Source organism: Anguilla anguilla, chromosome 6 (assembly GCF_013347855.1).
Source record: "Anguilla anguilla isolate fAngAng1 chromosome 6, fAngAng1.pri, whole genome shotgun sequence".
In the NCBI taxonomy this organism is placed as follows: Eukaryota; Metazoa; Chordata; class Actinopteri; order Anguilliformes; family Anguillidae; genus Anguilla; species Anguilla anguilla.
Window position 1 is genome coordinate 18,058,549 of NC_049206.1, and position 26,421 is coordinate 18,084,969.

The window sequence follows — 26,421 nt, forward strand, 5'->3', positions numbered from 1 at the left end:
AAATGATCCATGTTGGACTCACATTCTGTAGAGTTGAATTAACACGACATTTTGCTCTGAACATGTTGGCCACCAGCATTACCATCTTCACTGACCTCTGCGGTTTTTCAGCAGGAATTGCACTGAGATTAGTTTTGTGTCTTTGTTATAAAAAAATTATTGACGCCACGCATAAAAATCTGTTTAACTTGTCCCTTTCATGCGAACTAATCCAATTTTTGCAAAGGGACCGCCCCTACGGTTAGCGAACAACCAAAGATACTTCCCTAAGGGGAAGTGCCTTTTGTACAAGTCTTATCGACATCTTACGACAGTCCACAGATAAAATGCACATTCGAACTCTTCCAGTCAGTCACCGAGGGCAGTCAAGGTGAGTGCGTTCAGACGAACCATGCTGTTTTTATTTGAACATGAGTAGGTCTAATTTTGTAGAAAGTCAAGCCTAACTGTATCGAAAATATAATAACTGTTTAATTTTGTTCTTTGAGAAGGCCGGTCATATAGGAGGTTTGGTTCTTTGAGAAGGGTCTCAGGATACATTTGTTGTCATGTGTTTCAAGTTTGTAGTTATCTACAGCAGCACCGACACCAGCCTCTAGCCACTGTAATAAGGACACGTGATGATATTGAACAATTCGATACTTTCCATTTATTTGTCAGTCATTCTTGATACTGTTGGCTAAGCAGTTAGTTAATATCGTATCCTGTCGATATGTGTTCTGTTGAATAGACAAGGCGAAGGACAGAATAAGCTGAACGTGGCATCAACCTATTTATTTGGCCCACTTGCCAGTCTGGGGCGTCGATGCAACTTTGCAACACCTTATCTTTAGAGGACAGAGTGCTGTGGTGAACCACCACAGCGCAATGATTAACCAACAGAAATGCAAAGTTAATAGTTCTTCCCTTTCCCAGAAAACAAATTATTACTTGCGATATAGTGGCTTTCATAAGTTAATTCTTGCGTAAAAAGAATACGCAAGCAAGCACACTGGGCCCCTGGTGGCAACACTAGCGTAAACACTAGGTCAGACTGCCGGAACATAAAATGTTATATTTTAATGTATAGGTTAAATAATACAAACTGTTATGCGCACATTAGGCCTTCATATTTCTCATAGCTGCATGTGCATAAGGCCTACGTGCAGCCATATACATGGAAAATGTCCAGTGCTCATGCCAGGAAACAGCTGTACATAATTCATCTGTGCCTGATGTTCTTTTTTTATCATACAGTGGGAGAATAAGCAGCAGTGTGGTCTCAGATGGATCTGAGACTGTGGAGTCTCCTGTTGGCGGCTGTGTGTGGGGTGACAGTTGAAGGTTTTAAGAATGGAAAAGTTACTGCAGCCTGCGACAGCATGGTACCCCTACACGATCAGCATTCACCTTCCGTTCAACCTTCCAGCCCCTACATGGTGACAGTGGATAAGAGAAAATTCAGTCCTGGAGATAAAATAAAAGGTGTGTAGTTAAAATACAAACCTGGGAAGCCAGCAGATGCATTAGATGCAATCAACATTGTCCTTAACTTTCACTTTCTATACTAACATTGATATTTTTGGTCACCATTAAGGAAAAGTATTAATTGTGTTCTCGCCTTTCTCATTAATCAAAACTGTGTGTGTTGTTACTGAAGCAGAGTCTTTGTTATTTCAGTAAGCATTCTTCCATCTGGGTCTGGTGCCAAGTACTTTGAAGGTTTTCTGCTCGAAGCTCGGGATGCCGGACACCTGGATGGTCCTGCAGTGGGGTCATTTGACCTTGTCGATCTCACTATTTCACAGCTTTTGAACTGTGGAAACATACAGGTAAGGACTCCTTAGAGCTGTTTTATTTTGTTGATCGTTACTGCCAAGCACAAAAAACTCACATGCACTTTGCTTGTGTCATTAAGCTGTAAAGTAGGCTACTTGAAAAATAGTATCGAGTATTACTCCAAGTCAGGGATTGCCAAACTAGACCATGTAGATGAGCCTTAGGGGGTTCCTAGCAAAATTGACATGTTTAAATAATATTTTTTAGGTCCAGCATTTCCATAACATGTTTTAGATTTTCAAATAAAAATGTTTTGTTTAGATGTTTTTATGCAAAAACATTATCAATGTGATTTTGCCTACATTATTTTTTTGTGTTTCACAAAGTATTCCCATGCTGCATAGCATGCTGAAGTATACTATAGTATACTTTATAATACTTAAAATTAGAAATAAATCTGTGTATAGCTGATTTAAATACATAGGGTGTGAACCTGTGCTTGTGGAATCGCTTTCTTGTACATCTGTATTAAATAGCCAGTGCATTGGAGGGGCTGGAAAAAAGTAAACAGTAACCATTTTATGAAAGGGGCCTCTGAAAATGTTTGGGAACTCCTGTTGTAAGTGGTGAATTTTAAGATGGTTTCCAACCTTTCATTTTAAGGGATCAGCCGTGAGTCACACAAGTAAAACCAAAAAAACAGAAGTCCAGGTTATCTGGAATGCACCGAAAGACTCTCCTCCCAGTGTTCAGTTTCTGTGAGTACCTCCTGGCTTTCCTCTTCACAGCATTGTTTTGCAGTTAACAAGTGTGTTTAATTTCCTTTTAAGTTTTCTGATGATCTGGATCAAATAGTTTATCGGGTGTTCTTTTTGTCTTCTTTTCATTATCCTCATACAATTTAGTTATTCTTGCTCATTCTTATTGCTCATTTTTGGCTGGACCGCAACAGCGGGGCCAGCCCTATAAACGTGAATGTTTGTGACTGACTGAGTGACTGAGTGATGAAGTTACACCATTGGTCGGCCGGTTCGGTCCAGCCATATACTAGGTTTTGACCTGGTCTTGTTTAAATGAGGTAAAACATGTTATATCAAACAATAAATATAACAGAATAAATGCTTCCAAATGTATTAAAATGAATATGATTTATAGTAGCATAATCTCATTGTTTAGAGATGTGGTAGTGCCGTGTAGGGAACCAGGGACTGGTTTTCAACTCTGGAAAGTAAGCAGAAGTTACCAGAAGGAATATATTGACCTGAAGTGTATTCATGACTGGCTACTTGTTGTGCATACAGGGCAACAGTGGTTCAGCACTACAGCACCTTCTGGGTAAAGATCCCTGCACCAGTGGTATCCCAGAACGGTGTTACTCCTCTCCCAACTCGACCCACCATGACGGTGGAGACTACTACACCCTCTGTCCTTCCCAAACCAGTGAGTCTCTGGCCACACCCATGTTGATATTAGCCAGTTTGCTGTTCTGCTTTAAGACATTTGTGATGTATCAGCCTACTTTAACTTACTTTATGAGGTTATATTAACTACCTGTAATATTATGTTCTGTTTTATGACATTTATTATCTTTGCCCTTGTCTTTGCTTCTATGCTCTTTTGTTTGGAAAGTCTTTTGAACAAAAAATTGATGTATTCTTCATACATAGAGTTTATAATTTATCATAAGATGGTGACAACAGTGACTATAATTATGACAGTATTAGATGGTTTTGGGGATTGTGGCTGACGCTCCATCGTCAGTTTAGCTTGGTGAGGTGTGGCTATTTTGGGGACTGAGGCTGACTCTTTATCCTCAGTTTAGCTCGGAGGGGTGTGGCAGCAAGAAGTCGTGCCTCCGGGGCCCTGTAGGATGTCATCCAGAGACAGACCCAGATTGCTTCTTCCTCTCTTTTGCTCCTGTGGGCCACAGTGTGGTTTTTGAGCTCAGTGGGCCAGCAGAGGGATATGTGGCTTTTGCGTTGTCACTGGACAAGTGGATGGTGAGTGACAACACAATGCTAATTTGATGTCCATGGTAATTGGAACACGGTGCAAACATGAACACTGATGCTAATGCAGCACATTGCTAAAATAAGATAAAAACTTTCACTCTTAAGTTCACATGCAGCATCACATTGTGGTTCCTGTGTTAGAAATTCAAAATAATTGTATGTAATGTACTACTGTATTTTGTTAAAGGGCATGTTCATCCAAGCACGGCTCAGTGATATTATGTTAATTAAACATGCCTGTTATTTATGAATTCATTTTCTCAACACAAATTCACCCTTTCCCTTTCATATGAATGCACGTTTCCATGGCTACCACTGCAGTAAGAATAAAATGGTCTGGGACGGATGCTATTTTTAGTGGGTTGCACTGTACGTACCCAAAAACAATGATAATGTGGAAAGGAAAGTCCTAGAGACCCTTGGGGTCTCATGTACTGCAGTAATGTCTCACTTCGAATTTGGAATCAAGATTTTTTTGGTCTTTCTTCTGCAGGGTAATGATGATGTCTATCAATGTGTGAGGAATGGGGACCGTGTTGATATTGAAGCAGCTTATGTCAAAGGGCGGACACACCCAGAGGGGGCTTCAGGGGTATGCTGGTGGCTCCACTTTACATTTATTACATACATACCCTCCAAGGTGTAATATTCACAGTATCATCACCTTGGGTACCATCGAAGATCTAGATCACACTTGAAGGCTGACTGTATTTTGACTCTGCTGTATATTTATTGGTAATTCATGTGTACAAGACATTTTATTTCATTACAGGATCAAAGAGTCACACTACTGATATTATGATAACACTTTATTTTAATTGAATTTCATAAGAGTTATACAACGTCTCTATAAGCACTACATAACACTTTCATAAACACTATAAAGACATTTATGAATGCTTATGTCAGTAACTGCAGTAGGCATGTGTTGTGTGTCACTTGCCATTTCTTGGTAATGTTACTTGCATCTGAGATTACATAACACACCACCCCATATGCCAATTTGCGGTCATTGTATATGCATTTATGAATGTTTATGAATTGCTTATGAAGGAGCTATATATGTACTACTTACATAAGCATTATATACCTCTTATCAAGGACCATTCATAATAAGTGGTGCTAATATTAAATTGCTTATTGGAACTTGCAAGCACCAAAGCCAATGTGAACAGCCTGTTGGCCTGTATGCCTGTACCCCCCCTGTAGAGCGGAATAAGCGATGCTGCGTGGAGGCTGGCTGATGGGATCATCCAGTGTAGGTTTCGCAGAGAGGTTCGCATCCCCCAGGACCACCGCAGATTTGATCTGGACAAGAGCTACTACTTGTTCCTGGCAAATGGCAGGGCTGAATATGGTGAGTCTCTTTATCCCAGCCTCAATTTTAGTTAGGTATTGCTTTCAGAATAGCCTATTAAAGGTTCAGTATCTAAGTCTAGAAAAACAAGCAAGAAAAAAAAAACATTCCACCCCCTCCCCTCAGCTCTCCCTCCAAAGCCCATCCCTCCAAACACACGCATGTGCACTGCCTGATGTCTGAGTACTGAAGAGAGACGGCATTTGTGACTGCACTGGAGTTCTGCATCTTTTAGAAGCTAACCGTAGCCAGCTTATTTTGACACTTTTAAAGTACCAAGCAGGCAGCTGGATTTGTTCAGGTTGAATATCAAAGATGTCAAAGAGTCCACTGTGATGGCACTGAGATCAGACTGAGATCAGACGTCAGTGCTTCTTCTGGGCCAGTCAGGCACGTTGCTGTACTCTGACCATCAGCACTTTTCAGTAACACAGGTGTTTTGGATCCCTGCCTAATTGCAGATTGATTGCAGATGACTTTGTTACACATAAAATGACTCCAAAAGTGCTTGACTGGCACAAGGCTATAATTCATAAAGTTAAAATATTGTGTCAGCTCTTTTTGATCAGTACCCAGGTCACCGGGTCTAAAAAAGCAGTAAATCACTTGCTTGTTCCGCTTCCAAGATAATACCTGAAGTCTAAAATCTGTCCTTAGGTAAGCATGTTTGTCTAATTACTCATTTATTTCCATCATTTCCCCTAGTGTCAGACAGTGGCACGGCGGAAAGTGGGTGGAGTTCGTCACATATAAAATTATATGGTTGGGGGGACAACATTTATCATGGCAATTTCCATCCGTTGTAATGATACTGTTGACAACAGGAAGAAACATTTCCTCTACCATTGTATAACAAGGGCCATATAATCATATGCTATTATGTATGCTGATAAGAGATAGGGTGGTAGATATCGTAACTGTATGGCTCTGTATCAGACACTGTTGAAGCTAATTCTGCTCTGTCCCTTCATTATCTTTGAGGCAAGGTGCATAGACATGATCGCCAGCCCTTGATTTCGACCTATAAGAAAGTGATTACCGGTTCTCCGGAGAACATGAATGGCTCAAGGTCTCCTTTGATGATGAAATTTCATGGTAAGTGCTAAAAATATAAGGACGCTATATGCTGACTGTGTCAGATACATCACTTCACGGTTGCTTGAGTGGTCTAGCCAGTTTTCATCCTCTTTTAAAAGACCTGATCTTGGGAAGTTTTTTTTACTGGTCTGTATGAGTTGTTAATACATGCTGTACAGTAGAATAACTTTCCACGTCATGCAGAAGAATCAAAGACTCTTGGACTGCTAAAGACCAAGCTCGATGGAGTTCTAAATACTCTCTGGACAGTAGGCAAAATGATGAGGCTTTTGGGCCAAGCTAAATGGCCTGTTCTTATCATCAGACATTTCTCTGTCTTATGTTTTTCAAAGCAGTAAGTTCTTAGACTTAAGGAGGAGCATGATTATATAAATTAAGACTATGATTAGCTGAATGAACAAATACTACAGGGCTAGGGATTAGCAGGCAAAAATGACATAATTTACAAATGGCAGCAACACTACCTGTTATAAAGCTTGATTTCGCACCACATAATTTCACAGAACATCCCACAGGAGCCACTTCATCATCATCAAAGTTGATGATGATGCTGATTTTGCCAACACATTTTTCATGTTAATAAACAGGTCATTTGAAAGGTCAATCAAGCATGCATTTGGGAGTTTTAAGGCAATGGTATTATTACAACTAATTGCAAGTATTTTGTTTTTCACACTCTTTAATTTTGGTAATTGCTGCACTTACCACACTGGACCCTTGAAGAAGAGAACACTAACATTCACATTTAATTGGGTCAAAGCTAAGGACACTCAGTCAGCTAAGGGTACTAATTGAATCCACTCACTTTTTTTAAACAGATTGCTTTGCTACATTGTTTAACTTGGATATTTTGCACCCGCTCTGTTATGCAATTTCAGAATCGAACTTCTGTGTTGAAAATATATTTTTTGATTAATGGCTAGGGGCTTTGATGCTTGTTGCATGGATGACCGCAGCCACCACAGGTATCATTATTGCACGCTACTTCAAACCCAGCTGGCCAGATCGGACCATATTTGGACAGAAGGTTTGGTTTCAGGTGAGGGTATGATTTGATCCAGAAATTTCTGTATTTTACTGAAAACAATGGGGCCCCTCAATTCCTTACGCATTTGTGTACTTCCAAACTCTGACACCCACAGTTACACTGGTTTTCTCATTTGCTGCCATAACTACATTTTAACACCATAGGTACTAGAGTGCAAAATGCCCAGCCAGGGCCTTTCAGTAATTGTTTTTTATAGCCTTTGATGTTCATCCAAGGCTTTTAGGTGCCATATTGTTCATATTTCCTCGTGGCATCAGTACTGTTTTGGCATAGACATTTTGGGCACATCCCCAAACCGCTGCTCGACAGGTTGACTTTATTGTAAGCAGTCCAGCTGTTCTAGCTGATGTAACTGGTTTCCACAATTGGAATTTTATCTACGATTTGAGCCACCCTCTAATAAAAAACCCAGTTGTAAATGATTAGTGAGTGGCTAGTGGCTGCTTGTGGGCTGCTCAAGCTGGATACAGTGCACAGTGAACAGTAACAGAACTTTGTTGTTAATAAAACTTTGAGTCGATGATTGAATAATTACAGGTTTGATCTAACTAAGTACCAAAGAGCATAACTCTAGTGTGTATGTGTCTCTCTGTGTGTATTGAGCAAATGTCTTCAATGTTTATGTACCGTTGTATCTCAACTGTTAAAGTGGTGTTCAGTCAATATACAGACTATATATATACAGACAGAACTCATAGTGCTCTCTGTCGAAACTCCTCTCTGTACCTGTGCAGGTGCACCGTGTTATGATGATCCTGGTTGTCCTGCTCACTGGTACTGGCTTCATTCTACCTTTTATCTACAGAGGAGGGTGGAGCTCGGTGAGTTCTTCCTGTGGCAACATATTTACCACCATGCATTTTGTGTCAGCTTTAGTTAGCAATGATACTGTTGAAAAGTGGCTTTCTTTTGCTATGTCTTCACAAAGCCAGTAGAGGGTTGTATTTATTAAATCCCATAAAAGCATAGCTTTCCTTGGAGCGTGCTCCTGTTAGGTCAGTAAGGTTTTGCAGGTTCTTATTTTTAACACTATGAAGCTCTGTTAGGATTCTTTTGGGTGGGTTCTGTTTGTGCGTGCAGCAGTCAGTGCTCAGTCCCTGCTGTGCTTAAGGTGATTGTAGTGTGTTGCACTTTCTGTGTAAAGATATTGAATGTAATATTTTTCTGTAGATCAGTACCCAGTTTCATTGGGTGAGTGTGTATATGTTAGTGAGGTGGTCAATCTGAGGGGGAATATGGTTGGTATGAGTTCCTGCTGTGGTTAGAATGGGTGTGTGTGTGTGTTTGTGCGTTCATAATTTTGCAAGCTTAAATGTTAATGTGCCCGTGTTATTAGTGTGTATTGTCTGTATGATCTCATTCATAGTGTGGGCAGTGTGATAGTGTTTGTGTCTGTGTTCAAGGAGAGGTAATTGTGAGAATGAATGTTTCGATGCCTGTGTTCCTCTTACAGTTAGCGTCAGAGTGAATGTGTTCGTGTTCATGATGCGATCAATGTATGACCATTACTCTGTCCTCCCCAGCGCGCTGGTGCTCACCCTTACCTGGGTTGCACGGTCATGACTCTTGCTGTGTTGCAACCTTTTATGGCAATCTTTAGACCTCCCCCTGACTCTGCACGGTAAAACCCCAATCCCAGTTTTACAGATACATATGTCATTTCATTGCTTACATATAATTTGTGCTGCAATAAAGACCATGCAAACAGAAATGCTAACAGCATATATAAAAACATAGCTGAGAAATGTGATATGATCAGTATGGTTCAAGCATTTTTATTTCCAGCATGTAACTCACTGGAGTGTTAATGCTTCCAAATAAGTGAAAGACTCAGTTTATCTATAGTGTTCTGTATATCAGCTACTGCTGTTGAATCCACCAGAATTTTGCTCAGTGTTTTAAATGAATGTCTCAACCTTTTTCTATTTGCAGAAGGTACATATTTAACTGGATGCACATGGGTGCAGGTACTAGTGCAGTGATAATCGCTGGTAAGCAAACTCTCATCACAGCTCTTTCCATTTCAGAGCATTCTGCTCCAGTCCACTAGGTGTTGCTGCACTTGCATATGATTGATACAACTGAAGAATCCTGGGACGATTCTGCCAAGTTGGCAACAGATTTAGCAAGTTTTCTGGCCACCCTAGTGACTTTATTTCTTAAAAGCAACTAATAACAAATGTAGTGACTTTGCCAGACTGTCAGAGTCATTGTATCCATTGCATATTTTAGTACATTTTGTGATTATTAGCACCGACAGCAGGGGTTGGAAACTGTCACCTGCAGCTGCCTAGTGAGCTTTCATTGCAGACAGCCTCAGTAAAACCTTTCCTTGAGAAAGGGACTCAATGTGTAAGGGGGTAGAGGGAAGGCTAGTGCCATCACCAGAATAGCACCACTGGCTACCTGTGGCTGCTTTTCTCAGTGAGCAGTAGCAGCTGACATTCACTCCCTCTGCTCCACACATTCACGATGCCAGTAATCGCCAAATGTATTGAAAATCTCAACTGTAACAACAATATCATCGGCAACTTCTATAGATAGTGCACATATACTCAGTGGTACATATTTCTTCTATCTTCTTAGCATTTTCATCCAGATCAGTCTGAATTCCGTCCAGCTCCATCTTATGAGCAATTAAAAAATAACAAACAATGTATTTATGTGCAAATTAACAACAATGACATCACTCAAATATGCAGATTAACATATGGCATCATCTAGCCACATTTAGGGACAAATCCGAAGCTCAACCATTACTTGTTCTGAGAAAGACTTGGCAACGCTGCAAGTATTAAAGGAGAAGGCTGAAAAATCAACAAACTGCCAAATGCTATGCTACTTAAGGTCCGTTTCATGCTTTCATTTCCAAGCAGCAGTCCCATCTGTTAGATTTTTCTGCCAAACCTGATGGATTGTCACTTATTTTGTACTGACTTGTGTGACTGAAAAGCTAGCTAGTATTTCCACCTTAAACCACGTAAAATTAATAGAAACACAACCCTCACAAAAAATTTAATATACTGCAATATATTAAAATTAAATACATTATCCAAATCAGATTTTACACCTCTTGACAGTAAATGGACAAATATACAAATGATTGCCTCTTTTAGATATTGCAGTGTACAGTGTATTTTCATAAACTGTAATATTGTATACAGAATCTGCATATTAAAAAAATACTGCAGCACATTCAATTTCTGTAAGGGTGAGTTAAGACACATCCCTGAGCAGAAATAGCTACTGTATACTTGTGTTTCCATGGTGATTACTTTATATATATGAAGCTGTTCAGTCTTTCTTTTTGCCCTTTTTCGAAACCGACATGGTTGATTGGATTGTGGTTGATTGTGGCATTAGTATGGTGTCACACACTGCTGTGACACCCGGGAGACGTGGCAGTTCCGGGATTGGACCGTTGGTTACCACATGGAGAGAGAGAGAGAGCGCACCCAAACCAACACAAAAACAAATAGACACCTTCACCCTCCCTCCTCAAGGGTTCCAGGCAAAAACAATGAACTAACATAATACAGACAAAAGAAAGTAAAACCCAGCCACATCTTCTCAGCTCACCACTGCGATCCGCTGGCCAACTTTTCAATACAGAGCTGGAGGTCAACTTACCTCTTAGGTGTTGTGTTTACACTCATTAAATTGAATTTACTCAACCAAACTTGAATTGGCTTATCATTCAAAAGTGCTTATGGTGCACAATATGAGAGACTGCTGCCTATTTGAGATAATTTTGAGAAAGTTAATGATGGGTAGGATTATTCAGTAAACTGGCATCAGAAAAACAATTGAAAACAGATGGTGCGAGGAGCGATTCGATTAAATGTAAAATTAGTATCTCCTCTGTTTCAAGATCACAATGCCTTCAATGAACACCTGTTAGAACTAACCATATCCCACCTGCAAAGATTACCAGTGCCCTGTTATCTCAGACTAATTATATCTCACTTGCTAAGACTTCACAGTGCTCTCTTCACTTGAACTCTGTTGTTTCTCCTGGTTTAGTGGCAGCTATGTTCCTGGGGGTTGGTCAGCAGGCCTTGTTGCTGCCCACAGTAGTGTCCAATGTTGCCCTTGTGGGGTTTGCAGTCTGGTTTGCTGTGGCATTTCTGGTGTTGGAGCTGCAAAAACAAGGCCTGCTTAAAAGAGGTTGGTTAGTCTGAAAATGTTCTCCTTTAACAGTTTTAACAACTTGGAGCCATTCAGCTACAGTACTGCCCATTTGATTGATATTTATGTTTAATTTAAATCAGAAATGAAGTCTAGCTGATTCTCTGCAGTATTGTACATTTATGGACAGGACCTTGAAGGAGTTTTAGTGCTCCCCTGTGAAGTGTAATTCTGTGATATGATCTGGAGCAGGCTTCACATTCCTTATGTTGTATTCCTTATTGGGGTCTTTTAAGGATAGAATCAGGTGAACCAAGAAAGGCATATGATTTTGTGTCAAGTCATAAAGACTCCTAGTTAAATACTTTGGTGAGAGTGTAACCTTGTGGTGCATATTAGGTACAAAATGTCTTTTAGAACATGCAATATAGCAGCAATAACAATCTAGGCACAGATAAGTGTGTTTTACTTTTGTTTCTACCCTTCTCAATAATAAACATGACCTTTGAGTGTCATTTGATTGTTTGCAGTTAGCACTGAGCAGTTTTGTGATCCAGGCCTGTGATCTTGCCTGTCCACAGAAACACAATCCACTGGGGATGATGATCCAATTCTCTTTGAGACCTCACAGGCAGATTATAAGGTAAAACAATATGTCGGTTAGAGATGCAGGGTGTATCCCCAATCTATAAGGTGTACCCCAAAGTCTACTATACCATGCACAGAGTACTTAAATGGTAACCTAAAAAAAGAAATTAATAACATTTCATGTAAATTGGTTTATTAAAGTTAAAGACATATGAACAATGTGAACAGATCAGTTTATATATAATATTTGATATATTAGATATTTAAAGACACAAATGTGAATGCGTGGAATGTATGAATGCTTGTCTGAAAGAACACCATGGTATGAATTCAGTATACAGTGACACTGATTTTTAAAAGAATATTCTCCCCATAAATCTGTAGTACTACCCACATTTTAAGTGGCTTGGTTGATTTACATGTTGTAAGTGTTGTTTTATGTGTGCTCCCCACAGGATTCCATGGTTAAAAATGTGGTGTTGGCAGTCTTCATCATTGGGAATGTGGGATTCGTGATTGCACTCTTGTGCTCCATAAATAGTGTGTGACAGGTTACTTGTTGTAACACCCCCGACCTCATGATTCTGGTGTAGGTTGGGAGCCTTGATCCTCTATGCTTTATTGACAGAAGGTGAAGAAACTGGAGCAATGTGGCAGGTTTTGTTCCCAACGCTGAATAATACAGAACATTCTGAGTGCACGATTGAATAATCTGAAGAAACAATTTATTTAGACTAGTGTGAGAAAAAAGAATAGACAAGTTTGATTTTTATTGACAGGATTTTTCAGTGATTTCAGTTCCAAAGAAGCAGTTGCTAGTGGATTGGGCGATGACTTTTAAGCTGTAGGATTTCTTTGAAGTGGCAACAATTTCAACTTGCAAAGGAACAGCTCAACTTTTTGTAACGACAGATGCTACAAAATATACTGTGCCTAATTGACTAATATAACATATTTTACTTATGTAATTTACATATGAACATTCATTTTAAACACAAGATGCACTGAGCATATGGCTTTGCAATGCATTTATTTTTTGGCACTTCACTATAAATCATTTTTTGATTGAGTCAAGCATATTGCTAAAAATAGATAGTTAACTCAAATTGAGTTTGTTGAACAAATTATGCATGTGATCATGAGAGTGAGCTGCAGAGTGAGAGACAGGGGACTGGGAGCGGGTTGGAGAGGGAATGGGATATATTCTATAGCTGCCATTTGAAAGTGAATGCTTTTCATAATTTTAACGATTTTTAGGGCACTTTTTCCGAATGACATATTTGCTTATGAGACTGCTATTACATACAATGTTTTTTGTTTTTGTATTGTGTATATACATTTTATAACAAAATTAAATGCCTATGTCTGTGCAGACATAGAGGTAAATGACCATTTTTAAAGAGATCTATTGTCTCCTAGAGCAGACTCAAACTTCTTTTCCAGTGAGGGCCAGCGTTTCGAATTTCACAATCAATGGCCATTGTTTAGAAAAAAAGAAACTTGCCACTGTCAATTTTGAAACATGAGTTATAAGTTTTGGGATTCCAAGGCTAGCTGCATAAAAACACGCTTCTCTGATCTTTGGGGTGGAACAGCTTTTTCCACTTAGGAGGAGACAATGCAACAAGGACCGGCATAAAACTAAAATTTATCTCCATGTTTATAATTGCAAATAAACACTCCAAAATTGTGTTTTTATGTATAGTGTATGGAAACATGTTTCTATACAAATTGAAGTGTATTTTCTTGCCTTTATAATACACAAAAACTGTCTGAGCCAACGGAAAACATATATTAAAGCTGATTTCTCCATAAAGTGAACTAGCCATTTAAGCAAATTTTTTAAATTAACTGTGCAGTAAATTCACTTGGAAAGGTGGCTAATGATGATCAACAGATGAAGAGTAAAAATTCTGAGATTTATTAGTACGTCTTTATTTTTGCAGCAGTGGTGTTCAGCATACAAATAGAAGCAAAGACACAGATGTACCTCAAAGAAGGCATTTGAAATTCTCCTGTACTCTATTTTTTCATTCATACAGATATAAATATTTTAAATTATTAGGAGCAGGCAATACTGGTCAACTGGGAAAACATTTTTCAAGCAAATTTGATAGTAGCAAAATATACAAAAACCAAAAATCTTCAAAACAAGACATTTAGAATTGAAGTTGGTGCAAATACTGCCTATAAGGACCTCTGGAACTGTTTGTAATTTAATATCCATTATTAACAAGCACTACTGGTAATAGAATGTTGCACATTCTGCATGTTCCAGAACACATTGTAGATCTACGGTATACAGTACATTGACACATTAAAAACTCTGTTTGTTTGCCCTTCATGTCTTCATTGAAAAGAAGTGGATCAGAAAGACCAAAGTCTTACAGTATTTAATAATTGTGCTGCTAGATTAATATATAAATGTGACAAACCCTGCAACATTAAGTTGCAGTTACCTGAACTCTCTCAAATGTGAGGCTCTTTAAAAAGTAACAAATAGAGCAAAGTATTACAACAGGAAGGAAGTACCATAAAGTGCTTCCTGTTTTCTCCTTCTCCTTTCAAGGGACTTCCTCCTGCTGGCTGAATAAATTAAAATTCTTGGGGCATTCACTGACACAGTAAACATTGTGCATTACTAGCATCGCATAACCACTTGCATTTACTCATGCTGCAGAATGAATTTTCAAACTGTGTGTTAATAACTATTTGTACAATAAACTCTATGCAAAGGCCTACATTCTTTGAAAGGCATGTGCAAATTTCTCTTTTCTGAAGAAAATAGAATACGAAAATACAATAAATACCCTCCTCTTTTTGTATAACAACATAATACAGTACCTCAAAAATAGCCATAAAGGTTTGCTCAATATAAACATGAACAATTGTTAACTAAACACTCCATTCATATTAATATTCAACATCTTGTATTTTACAAATTTTCACACAATGTCATATGTTGCTAAAGTCACACAAGCAGTGTGTGTTGCTATGTTTTAAACACAAACGAACATAACACAGCACCACTGCGAGAAAATGGAACAGACAGGCTTCTCTACTTCGAAAGGGATTTTCAATCCTTCCCATGTTTGGCAAATTCCCCCGATTCCCAGCGCATGGCCAGGGTGCTCTTGCGTCGTGCTCCGGAGAATGTGTCCATATACTGGAGGAGGCAGAATTAACCCTCCATAAGACTGTAGCTAGCTTTTCAACTTTAAAGGCACTAAATTTAACTGAAATTACATTAAAACCTACTCAACAGAGACTCTAACTGAATTGCAGGAACCATAAAATTATATTTTACGGTAGTACAGAACTCTGTCTAGATGGCTGTTCATATATGGATTTAAAAAAATTATATTTTATATGATTGTGTAGTCATGTAAAATATACCATATATTAAATATGTGTGCTATATGGCTATATGTTTTATAGGAGGATCATACACTGTACCTTGTGATCACACGACAGTGTTGAACGGTCCATTTTACGTGCAGTCTTCATGGGTGAGGATGGAGAGGACTTGCACCTCGCTGGCAGTTCTGCTGAGTCACAGAAAAAAAAAATACAGGTTGAACAACACACGCAGACAAATGACAAAACAACTAGCTAATATTAAATAAAACAATAAATCTCTTTGCTTAAATGACACCTGTGGGAAAAAAACACTCTTGAAGTGACATACCTGGAAGACCCCTGCAATCACAAGCATAAAGTATAACTGTCATGAATTAAGACCCAGGTAACTTATGAAGTGCCAAACCCGAATTTGCTTACTTTTAGTAAAGCGTTAACATTTGTTTAAAATTCTTGTAAACAACCACTGGTCACAAAGGCTTAGAACCTTGTTCATCTTAGCGTACCATTTCTGTCGAGGCATGGGTTGTTCAGCAGGTTTGGGGACACCAGGACAGTGTCATACTTCTCCTTCGTATACAGGCGTGCTCTCTGCCTCCTTAGCTCCTCCTCTCTCTGCTTGACCACCTTTATCTCCTGGTCCACCAGTGACTGGGTGCTTCGGGAGCGCAGCTTGAAGAAGGGGTTATTGTGGAAGGTGCTCTCTTGGGTCTCTTGGCTAGCGGTGTTCAGGCATAACTCAGAGGCACTACGGATGATCAGGTTTGACGTCTCTAGGATGATGACGCTGGTTGTCTCTGAGGGCCACTCGTTGAACTTCCTGTTTGACAGACTAGGTGCGGGCCCCCTGGGAGAATGTCGCGGGCTTGTAGGGTAGGGATCTGCCGGTTCAAGGATGATGACGTTGTTAGCCGCCATCTCGTGATAGAGCGGAGCCTTTGCTGCTGGCGGTTTGGAGGTGAAGGTGAACGATGGTGGCGTCTTGGAACCGGTGGGTGACCGCGGTAGCCTGTCCCGCGACGGGCTCTTGTCAGGCTTGCTCAGGTGGAAGCTGGGTGACCGGGCCTTAGCCCGCACGTGTTCCCCAGAGTCGGCTGCTTTGGTAAGGCCCCTCTCCCGCCTAAAGCTCTCTTCTCGCTCCAGTTCCATCCGGATCTCTCTTTCAATGGGTGTCTCGGGGTCGTCATATGCCGACCTGTAGCTGGAGTCATCTAGGCCTGAGTCCTCTGAGCAGGGGCTGAACTGAGTGTATGGGTACTCATTCGGTCCCAGGGTTTCAAGCTCTGGGTCTTTTTTGGGCTTATTGATAGTTCTGACAGGCGTGTACATGAAGCTGTGGCCACCAGGGCTGGTGGCCCGCTTGGTGGAGGGGTGGTGCACTTGACTCTTGGTCTGCTCCTCCATCTGCAGCCACTGCTTGCGAGCCATTTGGAAGTCAACGTGCTCTGTGCTGACATCCTTGCTCTTGGTTTCCTGGATCACGCAGTAGTCACTGGGAACCCTCTTTTCTGAGTTTGTCTTAGTGGCACAAGAAGGGCTCATGCTGCTCGGCCTCACCGCCTGTTGTGGCTCCTTGTCCTCAGTGATTTTTGTTGAGTTGTGAAATTCAGCTGCGTTGTCATATGAGCAGGTGAGGGGCTCCTCAGTGGGCTCAGGTTGCACCAAAATATCGGTGTTGCATGTTGTCTTAGCTTCATCGCCTCGACTGAAACCTGTGGCATCTGTGTCTTTTTGAATTAACTGCTCACAGACGTTTGTCTCCTGGGCGCCATCCAGGAAGAGCTTATCGCAGTCATCCTTTTGCACTGTGGATGAAAATATGGCCCTCCAGTTCTCATCGGTTTCACTGTCGGAGGAGACGATGGCTATTTCAGCATGCAAACAGTCGCTTAGGTCATCATCTTGGTCTGGGTTGTGAAATGACTCTGAGATGTCTGAGGAGGCCTCTTCCTGGATCTGCTGCTCTAGGACGGTTTCTTGTATTTCCTTTTGGCTTTCACTTTCCATGACGGCTTCCTGAACCTCGCTGTGGTCATCCACCTTCTCTAAGATGTGGTTGTCTCCAAAATCATCTGTCACCATGGGACTGTCTGGCTGCTTTTGGTCCGGCAAGTCCTGTGTGTCACAGACCAGCTTGTTCTCGTAAACGCTTATTGGACTAGAGGGTGTGTCAGAGACCGATGAGGTAACAGAATCTGTTCGAATGAGCTCTTCTTGTACCACCTTTAGGACCAAGACCTCCTCTTGTTGGGCAAGATCCATTGTACTCTCCTGTCCATTAACAGTTGCCAATTCATTGTTGATTTCAGACATATCTCTGTGATGCGTGGGGGTTTCCATGGCACCACCTGTTTCTGTGGCTTCCAATAAACCTACACTGGGTGTAAACTGTTCACCACCTTCTGTGTTTTCTACCTTCTCCATCTGAACAGAATCCATTTTGCACTCAGTTGCAGGATCCATCTCTGAAAGCTGGCTGGTCTCCATGGTTACTGCCTCTGAGTGGTTGCCTCCTTTCAGTTTCTGATTTTGATCGTTGCTGCACTCTTCAGTCAGTTCATTTCCATTTGTTCTTTTAACACCAGCTGTAGCTCTCTGTAAAACAAAATGAAATAATTTCACCTCCCAATGGTAGAGAAACAAATAGAAATAAGAATTTGAGACCCATTCGTTTTTGTGCATTTATATACAGTGTGTATGACATTTGAGCAGATTTTACTCTCTACCTCCAATGTGTGAGTTTGTGAGATTTTGTTCCTGTCTATAGAAATTGAATATGAAGAGAGACATACAGTACCTGTGTGCTCGCCTCCAAGTTCCTTACCAAAGAACCTGAAATTCTCATTCGCAACTCTGCTATAAATAAAGTGTCTAACACCTCCTCTTGTACAACAGAAATGAGGCACATGTGACTCTACCATGTCACTTTGATTTCTTCACTTCAAGCACTTTAAAGCACTCATCTCTGTTTTTTTCCCCCTATATGACACACAGGCAGTGGGAAGGAGACTTTGATACCCCAAATCACCATGAGACATTTTTCAAAGGAAGCATGAAATTTGCTGGACATGGTTTATTACCATGAGTACCAGAATTAGCATGAGGAATATTTTCATGCCTAAAACAGCCATGAATTCTGAGAAAACAAGTAAACAAAATACTGGAACATGCTGGTCTCATTGTCAATTCTGTGACCAGGGATGAAATTGTCCCAACAGGTGCCGGTAGCTCTGCTGGATAAGAACATTCCAGCACACTTCAACTAGAGTTGGACATCACTGACATGGTTTTCTGTTGGATTTGTTGCTGTTTGTGTTATTCAGATCAATATTACATGCTTTTCTTCTGATGAACAGTAGTTTTAATTAAAGCACAGCATCATATCCATTGTGGTATGACAGCATATGGAACAAAATAAGCTAATTTTGTTACTAATGGTAATTTGCTGAACTTCAGGTCCAATCACACCCACAAACACATTATGCCTTAACTGTCATTTGCTGGCTGGCTAATTTGCTTTTAGGTTGGTGCCACTTCTATCACTAATTCAAAATTCTATACAATGTGAAGTCAAACATGAATATTATAGGCTACATTCCAACAAGAAATAGTGTTTCCCCCCCCCCCCACATATGGCATGGTACAGTGTGCCTTTCCCACAGTTAGGCAGAACTGAATTCCCTTGAAATAAGTAGACCTGTTATGTAAGACTGCAGGATTAAATATCACTCCCACACTGGCGTTGTTTTTTGTCCCTGCAGTATCTAAGTGCTGAGCCACAATACTGTAGGAGATAAGGCAAAACTCAGTAAACCGGGATCAAAGACAACCTCAGTGCCCACAGGCAGCAGGTCTGGTTTATGGAGAAGCTAACCTAAAAGGGGGAAACAACTGGTATTTCCCATCACCTTTTCAAGAGGCTACATCAGTCCTATACTTACACCTTTCCAAAAATCTGCACCCTTCTTACATATACACCAAGCATTACACCTTTCCTACACCTACAACAAATCTCTACTGAAGTGTAACAGTTTTCATTCACATATTTGAATGCGATCCCCAGGGAAACTGTATATGATACATGGATGGGTGTGCCCAACCAACCATTTCCCCTGAGCTTTATTTTCTTACAGAACCACATCAGTCACCTTAGGGCCAAAATCAGAGTGAGCAAGGATATACAAAAAAGCCTTGATTAACTTTCCAGATCTGTCAATCTATCAATCAATTAATCTTTTTAGCCCAATTCAGAGACCAGTTGCCAGACAAATGTAGCCAATGTAGGAAAACTGAAAAATTGTTCCCTAAAGGTGACTCAGCTGGACTCCTGAAAATGGTGTGATACGATGAATTGTTAATTAAATGTGAACATAATGGAAATGAAAATTCTAGCATTTTTAAATTCTGTGATTTTGGTCCTTCGATGTATAGTTCTACACATCATTGGCAAGAATGGGGATGGTTATCAAGTGTTAATATAATATAATTAAAATATCAACACTAGCATTCCTTCAAGCACTTGCATATGTTCAAACACCTGCCTTATTTTCCAATTCACACTTTTCTCATGGATGAGTTATGTAACCATGACAGAATTTCTCACAGAAAAACTACTTGGACAATATCTGAGAGAAAATCAAACAACATTTCATTCCTGTTGCTAAAACCACAAATTTTAACCTGAAATGTATGTGGTAGTACTTTCCTGTTTTGAAAGAAGCACCACAACTAAAGCATTTGCGAATGATATTAAAATTTAATTTAAACAACAGTCAGTAACTGTCACCAACTATCTTCTAACCCCATAGCTTGAAACTCATTCTGTCTGATCAATTATACAATGCAATTTAAAATGATTCATTGTGTATAGCCATGTCCATGAAGATAATGAAAGAGTCCAAGCACTGCACATGGATTTTCAGAATGTCAATTTATTTTCTGAAAGGGAAATCACTTCTGTCTCCTTGAATGCAATCAATGTTTAATTTCCTTCATAGATGTCTGTAATGATTTATTTTAATGATTTAAATGTTTGTTGGCAATATTTAATTGACCAAAGCTAAAAATATTTTCTGTAGCCTAAGTGTAGGATACAAGAGTCACCATGTAACTGATACAGTTCTGGGAAATTCTACACCCAACACTGAGTTCAAAATTCATTTCAGTCTCTGTCAACTGAATTCTACACTGTAGATGGATGCAGTACATAGGAAACATGTTCTATGGCTAAAAGAGATATTTTACATATGCCATGTGACATGTGACTTCCTGTGTTCATAGCAATGATGATAAGTAAGGTTACTAGTTTGTCTCGCCTCGCTTTGTCGCATTGTAGAGGTTGCGATAACCTCTTTGTCAAAACCCATTTTGAAAAACTATCCCACTTGCACCACCTCAAAAATCTAAGTTGAAGTAATTGCCACTAATTAAGCACAGATGTTTGACAATTACGTTTGCAAGCGACATTCACGTGTTAAATTCAGTTCGAATGCTTACTACCATGGACATGCTGCAGTATTTTTTTAATGCTGTACCGGGTCATTTTTAAATGCTGTAGAGGGACGGTTTTTGTTAGATGCAGTGGGGAATGCCCACATTAAAAATGAGTTATGTAACATTTAATTTGTACAAAAAAAAAAAAAATTATGATTAAACTAATCAAGTAGAATCAGGTATCTTTGTGCTGGGCTAAAACAAAAACCTGCACCCACACCATCTTTTTTCAGATAAGACAAGACACCCCTGCTTTATATAAATTCATTTTTCTTTTTACTATAGTGACACTCAATTCTGGACCAGGAGAGCCACAGAGTCTTCTGGTTTTTGTTTTTTTTCCCTTAAGATCTGCCATCAATTCAACCCAAGAAACCAGGTGACCTGAGTCAACTGTGTAATCAACTGCTTTAACTGATCAATTGCTGTGCTACTCACGTTCTGAGTAACAACAAAAGCCAGCAGACCCTGCAGCTCTCTCTGACCAGGAGTGAGGACCACTAGCTCAAAGACATGCTTTTCATAGCATTTGAACTTCCATCCATCTTCACTTGACTTCCTGAATCTAACAATTAGATCAACTAATTGTTTTTACAAATATCTCGATTATAATCTCATTTGTACAATTAGTCACTTCATTGCAGTTGGAGTGCCTAATGGGGCCCCTGGAGGATAACCATTGAAATACTTGTTTAAATCACTGCAGGTCACATGGTTGAGACAAACTGGTGGCCCTAATGATAAGGTAACATTGGTAAGGAATGTTTGTGATTTGAAAACAATGCCCCTCCTTCAATGTAGAAGCAGACACCTGCAGACCACTTATGTGCAAAGGCCTTTTGCGGTTGTAACGTGTCTTTGATCTAGGATTTTGTTCACGTAGTCCCCTATCAAAAATTGAGTAAATCTCATTTTAGCTAGTGATGACACTGAATGGAAAACTGACACTATTCATCCATTTTCTAAACCATTTACTCCTGGTGAGGGTCATGAAGAGGCAGGAGCCTATCCCAGCATACACTGGTTGAAAGGCAGGAATACACCCCGGACAGGTCACCAATCCATCGCAGGGTCCACACACCATTCATTCACGCATTCATTCGTTCCACAATTTAGACTCTACAGTCAATCTAACCTGCATGTTGTTGGACTGTGGAAGGAAACCAGAGTACCAGAAGGAAACCAGGAATCCCATGCAGACACGGGGAGAACATACAAACTCTGCACAGAAAGGCTCTCTGTCCGGATTCAAACTGGGGATCTTCTTGCTCGGTACCTTCTTGCTGTGGAGTGACAGTGCCACCCCACCGCATTGATATTACATAGCAACAATATAAGTACAGTCACTTTCATTGCAAATGAGGAGGTGTTATTCTTCATTGGGAACTGTTGCCTGGCACCTGCAGAATCCTCCCCCGCATTTATATAAAATTAATGTATCAATGCATAATGCCCTTCCGGTAATCCCTCCTTTCAATTTATGTAAATTATCAGTGATGAAGGGGTAATCCAGCACGGAATGCTCTTTTGTGGAGCAAAACAACATGGTTAGAAGTACCATGATGAAATAATAGTTCTAGCTACATGATGACTTGACCAATTTATAAAGACATTAGAATAAGACGGATATTAGCATTGCCTTGTCAAACCAACACATCTAGAAAGATAACAAGGATTTATTCAACGAAAGCACCTTTATGCTCGTTCAGTGTGAGATTAAGGAGTTCAGAGAACGGTCACTTGGGTGACAGCATTCAGAAAATCTGATTTAGCCCGTCGGTATTTCGAGTAAAACGCTGTAAATTACAGGAAAAAACTGCCTTGGCTTTTTTTTATCGAAACAACATGCTACAGGCATAAGTGTAGGCTATATCTTCACTAAACTGAAAAATGGCACTCGGTCCAGTGCTCCATAAGATGGAAACGCAAGGCACATGCACCCTGGTATTCTCATATGCACACAACTCCCTGAACGGCTGGTAATTTAAGCGTTTGTCTAAAAGTAATCAGGGATAACATTTCTGTCCTAACCTTTAGCATGCAATAATTCCAGGATCATAGTGATTTGCGCATTATACATAGAAAGATGAGGTAAATTTTGCTTCTTATACCTACCAGTAGTTTCCAGCAGAGCAGCCAGAACGATATCATCTCCAATTTACTAACGAACGCACATTTCTGAGCCAAAGCTACGTGCAGTCCAAAGAGCCAAAGAGCGACGCGTCGCGAGTAATTCATATGGTTTATTTTGTCTTAGTTTTTCTTTTAACCAGATCTATTGATCAGCGGAGCACATCTGGCTGAAATGAACTCGGGCGAACAAAATTGGTATTGACATAAACGCCACTGAAATGTTCTTCATCGTCAAAACGGTTAAACTTCCCTCCAGCATTCGCCTCACATCAGATACACGTTCTGTTTCAGCACGTTGGAGAGCTGCGCTTGAGCCTGCGCTTCACCCCGTGGACTCCCACACTTTCATAGCAGCTATCGACTCTCTGCTCTGCCCACGCGTTTTCGATGGACGATCAATAGAACAATGTGCCCAAGGTCAACGTCCCTCTGAAATTCATTGTTTGAAAGACATGAGACAAAATGTTATGTATGGAATGTAGTGGGAAACCTTAAATGATATCTTTATCACGTATGCCGGATGTATTGATTTTTATTTTTTATTTTTTTTGCATATATTTTGCGAAGCCTATATCGTGTACACCGGAATATTTTATTATTCACCTCGGTGCTAAATAGTAGCATTTTATTATGAATCACCATAAGTAAATTCGAAAGCAATGGAACAGTGCCGACAAAATGCGCTTTTGCGATTTCAATTATGAACGCGCCTCAACAGCAGGATAATGCCGATGAATCATAGGTGCAATCGGCTTTGGGAAAGAAACATGTAAGTTCTGGCAACACATTTAACTAGATATGTATGTTGTGCAGGCAATCTTTTTTTCATAACCCAAGCCATAAAAACAGTGTTTTATAGCTCCTGCAAAGCATGGCTCAAAATAAACATTACATTATTTAAAAAGTAGACAGGCCTCAGATACATTTTAATGCATTCACGTTTTCATATGCAAAGTGAAGGACATTGTGTCGAAAGGCCTCTTCCACAACTCGAATCGGCATTTTCCGACGGAAAGATCAGCTGTGGGTCTCAGTTGCATCTGATTCCATATGTCTGTATGTGAGCCAGAGTAAACTCATTTCTCAATTAAATAATTCTAATTTTCTAATTATTTTGGGAAGGGCACACCATGGTCTCATAAATCATTTTTTCAGGTCCAAAGCAATTTTTTTTTTTCCAGAAGTAATCTGTGAATTTACAAGGAATGTATTAAAACACTGTTCTTAAAGAACAAGCAAAGTGGCACCTAGTTGCCAAAAGAAAATTTACCTCAAAATGATTCCAGTCTACTCAAAACAAAAGGTATAGCACTGGAGTTCAAGGAGATAAATCAGTCGTCAGGCTCTATATCAAAATCAATGCAAGTGCTGAGCAGGTTTCTCAGGTCTGCATGATTTGAATCGATTTATTTGGCAGTGAACTTGTGAATCCCACACAGAAGGATCACTGGACTCACCTGACTTTCAGAACAGGAAGGACAACAGTATTGTTCAGAGACACCTGCTTTCTTCTCAGCTGGTGGCACAAATACACCAACATAGTACACCTGTTGAATGCTGTAGTAGAATTCCTTTACATGATATATGCGATACGTTTCCTTAGCCTGCTAATTGGAGAAGAATCAGCCTTTTCATTAATGGAGCTGTTATATTCAGACAGGTGTGTGAAACCAAAGTCTGCTGGGACTACGTATGTCCTGTTTTTGCATTGCAACCAGTGCCCCGTTTGACTTGTTTGGTCCATTTAGTTAATCAGCTGTCCACTTTTACATGTATACATTTTTTTAAAAATGCAAAAGCAGTACCACATTTATTGAAGATATGAGCATTAGTTTAAAATGTGTTCTTTATAAAAATTATGAACTTACAATTGAGCTGGTTAAGCCATTAAGATTGGAACTCAGACTAGCATACAAATGGCTCTCCAGAAGTTGAGTTTGTTGCCTCTACACTAGACTAGATTATGCCACACAGCATCTAACAGCACTACTCAGTTATCTTAAAAACATAAGAAGAGTACGCTATGCTATGCGTGGGGATGCATGACGAATAGAATGCGTTAACTGTTAGAAGAGGAGAGCTGAAGTATTCCCATAGCTGAGGATTCCTGTGTGGGTTTGATTTTGTTGCCAGCACCACTCTCCACATTGATTTTTCCTTCTGTTTCCCCAGCAGCCCTTACACTTTAGCAGTGGTGCAGTGCGATTCAAGTTGATTTGCTCTTCATATCTCCCTGCTCACTGGTCTGCCCTGTTTTCCCCCTAGACCCATGCCCCTTTAAAATTTGTTCAATACAATTTGACCAACCCCTCTAACTCATTGGTGACTATACAGTGTCCCCTGGCTGTTCGATAGTAGTAATATACAGTATCACTCCCTGTTTGGTAACTAGTGTTTTTTTTTGCTGTTAAAAAAAGCGAAAGTTTATGTTTTTGTTCCGGGTCCTACCTTGCGTTGGTGCTGTGATTCGTCTAGATCCGGAGTGCTGTCTGTGTTTACCCCCTGCTGCCTGATGGTAGCCAAGCCAGCTGGAGCCTGAGTGTGTGGGAACGGGCCAATGGCTGAATGGAGTCTCTTGTGACACGCACACACAAACACGCTCACGTGTGTTCATGTTAGCACACACTTGTGTGAATTCATGCAAACAGACATACTGTATATATCGAAACACACTTTCATGAATTCACCCACAGGCATATGGATATACACGTACACATGCATATGTGTGTGCTCAGACGCACACACACACACACACACACACACACAGATTGGTGTGACATGGTGTGATGTATACACTTTTCCGCTACATTATTTAAGTTGGACAAAAAATAAATATATTTTATATTTGCCACCATGTTCCATAATTCAAATATGTAAAATCTATCTATGGTATCTCCAACTTGCTATCACCTTTAATTTTACTTCTTAAGGAAACAAGGTACCTTTTAACGTTTCTGGGTTCCACGACCAAATTTAGTACACTCCTATCAGCAGAAGGGAATTCTTACTATATATACTATACTTACTTCTATGTATATATATATATATATATATAATTGATCTCCGTGCCTTCATCTGTATGAGACATGTTTCATGTTGAAGGCTACTTGCTGTTCTTTTCCACTGACATTATTGCACTGCTATGTATAATTTTTATTCACAGATTTCTTATAATTATGACGCATCACTGCTGAACTGTGTTGGTTTGCTGGTTCTCACTACACACTACTTTCTGACTGGTGCGTGGTTGCCCTCTGTGGCTACTCAAAAAAGTGCAGTCTTTAAGCAAGTTGGCAATTCAGGACTGAACAGTATGGAATAAGGGCACTTTCTATTTGAGTACCGTTCATGTTGGAGGACCAATGGGGACCCCTGGAGGATAACCATTGAAATACAAGGTTAAATACCCTGCAGGTCACATGGTGGAGACAAACTGGTGGCCCTAG

The 26,421-nt window shown here is 40.0% G+C and overlaps 2 protein-coding genes across 5 annotated transcripts; one reads left to right on the plus strand and one right to left on the minus strand.

Moving 5' to 3' along the window:
* The first annotated feature begins 220 nt into the window (after nucleotides 1-220).
* On the plus strand, nucleotides 221-13,915 carry frrs1a (ferric-chelate reductase 1a). The gene is made up of 16 exons (XM_035422985.1): nucleotides 221-370; nucleotides 1,237-1,464; nucleotides 1,660-1,811; nucleotides 2,422-2,516; nucleotides 3,060-3,198; nucleotides 3,576-3,758; nucleotides 4,264-4,362; nucleotides 4,980-5,127; nucleotides 6,109-6,222; nucleotides 7,149-7,264; nucleotides 8,008-8,094; nucleotides 8,797-8,894; nucleotides 9,206-9,264; nucleotides 11,297-11,440; nucleotides 11,983-12,044; nucleotides 12,445-13,915. Exons 2-16 carry the CDS (start codon nucleotides 1,266-1,268, stop codon nucleotides 12,535-12,537), a joined length of 1,788 nt encoding a protein of 595 aa, XP_035278876.1. The 5' UTR covers nucleotides 221-370; nucleotides 1,237-1,265; the 3' UTR covers nucleotides 12,538-13,915.
* On the minus strand, nucleotides 13,895-25,692 carry si:ch211-153l6.6. Of its 4 annotated transcripts, none has more exons than XM_035422984.1 (4): nucleotides 25,424-25,692; nucleotides 15,856-17,944; nucleotides 15,446-15,537; nucleotides 13,895-15,155 (listed from the first exon to the last, which is right to left on the minus strand). In XM_035422984.1, the coding sequence occupies exons 2-4, from the start codon at nucleotides 17,834-17,836 to the stop codon at nucleotides 15,066-15,068; spliced, it is 2,163 nt and encodes a 720-aa protein (XP_035278875.1). In that variant the 5' UTR covers nucleotides 17,837-17,944; nucleotides 25,424-25,692; the 3' UTR covers nucleotides 13,895-15,065. The 4 variants fall into 4 exon arrangements, with proteins under 4 accessions (XP_035278875.1, XP_035278871.1, XP_035278872.1 ...); XM_035422980.1 differs by lacking the exon at nucleotides 25,424-25,692 and adding an exon at nucleotides 22,958-23,739; XM_035422981.1 differs by lacking the exon at nucleotides 25,424-25,692 and adding an exon at nucleotides 22,958-23,738 and having other exon boundaries at nucleotides 15,446-15,534.
* Nucleotides 25,693-26,421: the final 729 nt, after the last annotated feature.

Coding starts and splice junctions, on each gene's coding strand:
- frrs1a (XM_035422985.1), top strand. CDS start 1,266: ATGGATCTGAGACTGTGGAGTCTCCTGTTGGCGGCTGTGTGTGGGGTG. Junction 2,517..3,059: donor CCTCCCAGTGTTCAGTTTCT/GTGAGTACCTCC, acceptor TTGTGCATACAG/GGCAACAGTGGTTCAGCACT. Junction 11,441..11,982: donor ACAAGGCCTGCTTAAAAGAG/GTTGGTTAGTCT, acceptor GCCTGTCCACAG/AAACACAATCCACTGGGGAT.
- si:ch211-153l6.6 (XM_035422980.1), bottom strand. CDS start 23,080: ATGAATTACTCGCGACGCGTCGCTCTTTGGCTCTTTGGACTGCACGTA. Junction 17,945..22,957: donor TGCTCTGCTGGAAACTACTG/GTAGGTATAAGA, acceptor TTTGTTTTACAG/AGAGCTACAGCTGGTGTTAA. Junction 15,538..15,855: donor CCCATGCCTCGACAGAAATG/GTACGCTAAGAT, acceptor TCTGTGACTCAG/CAGAACTGCCAGCGAGGTGC.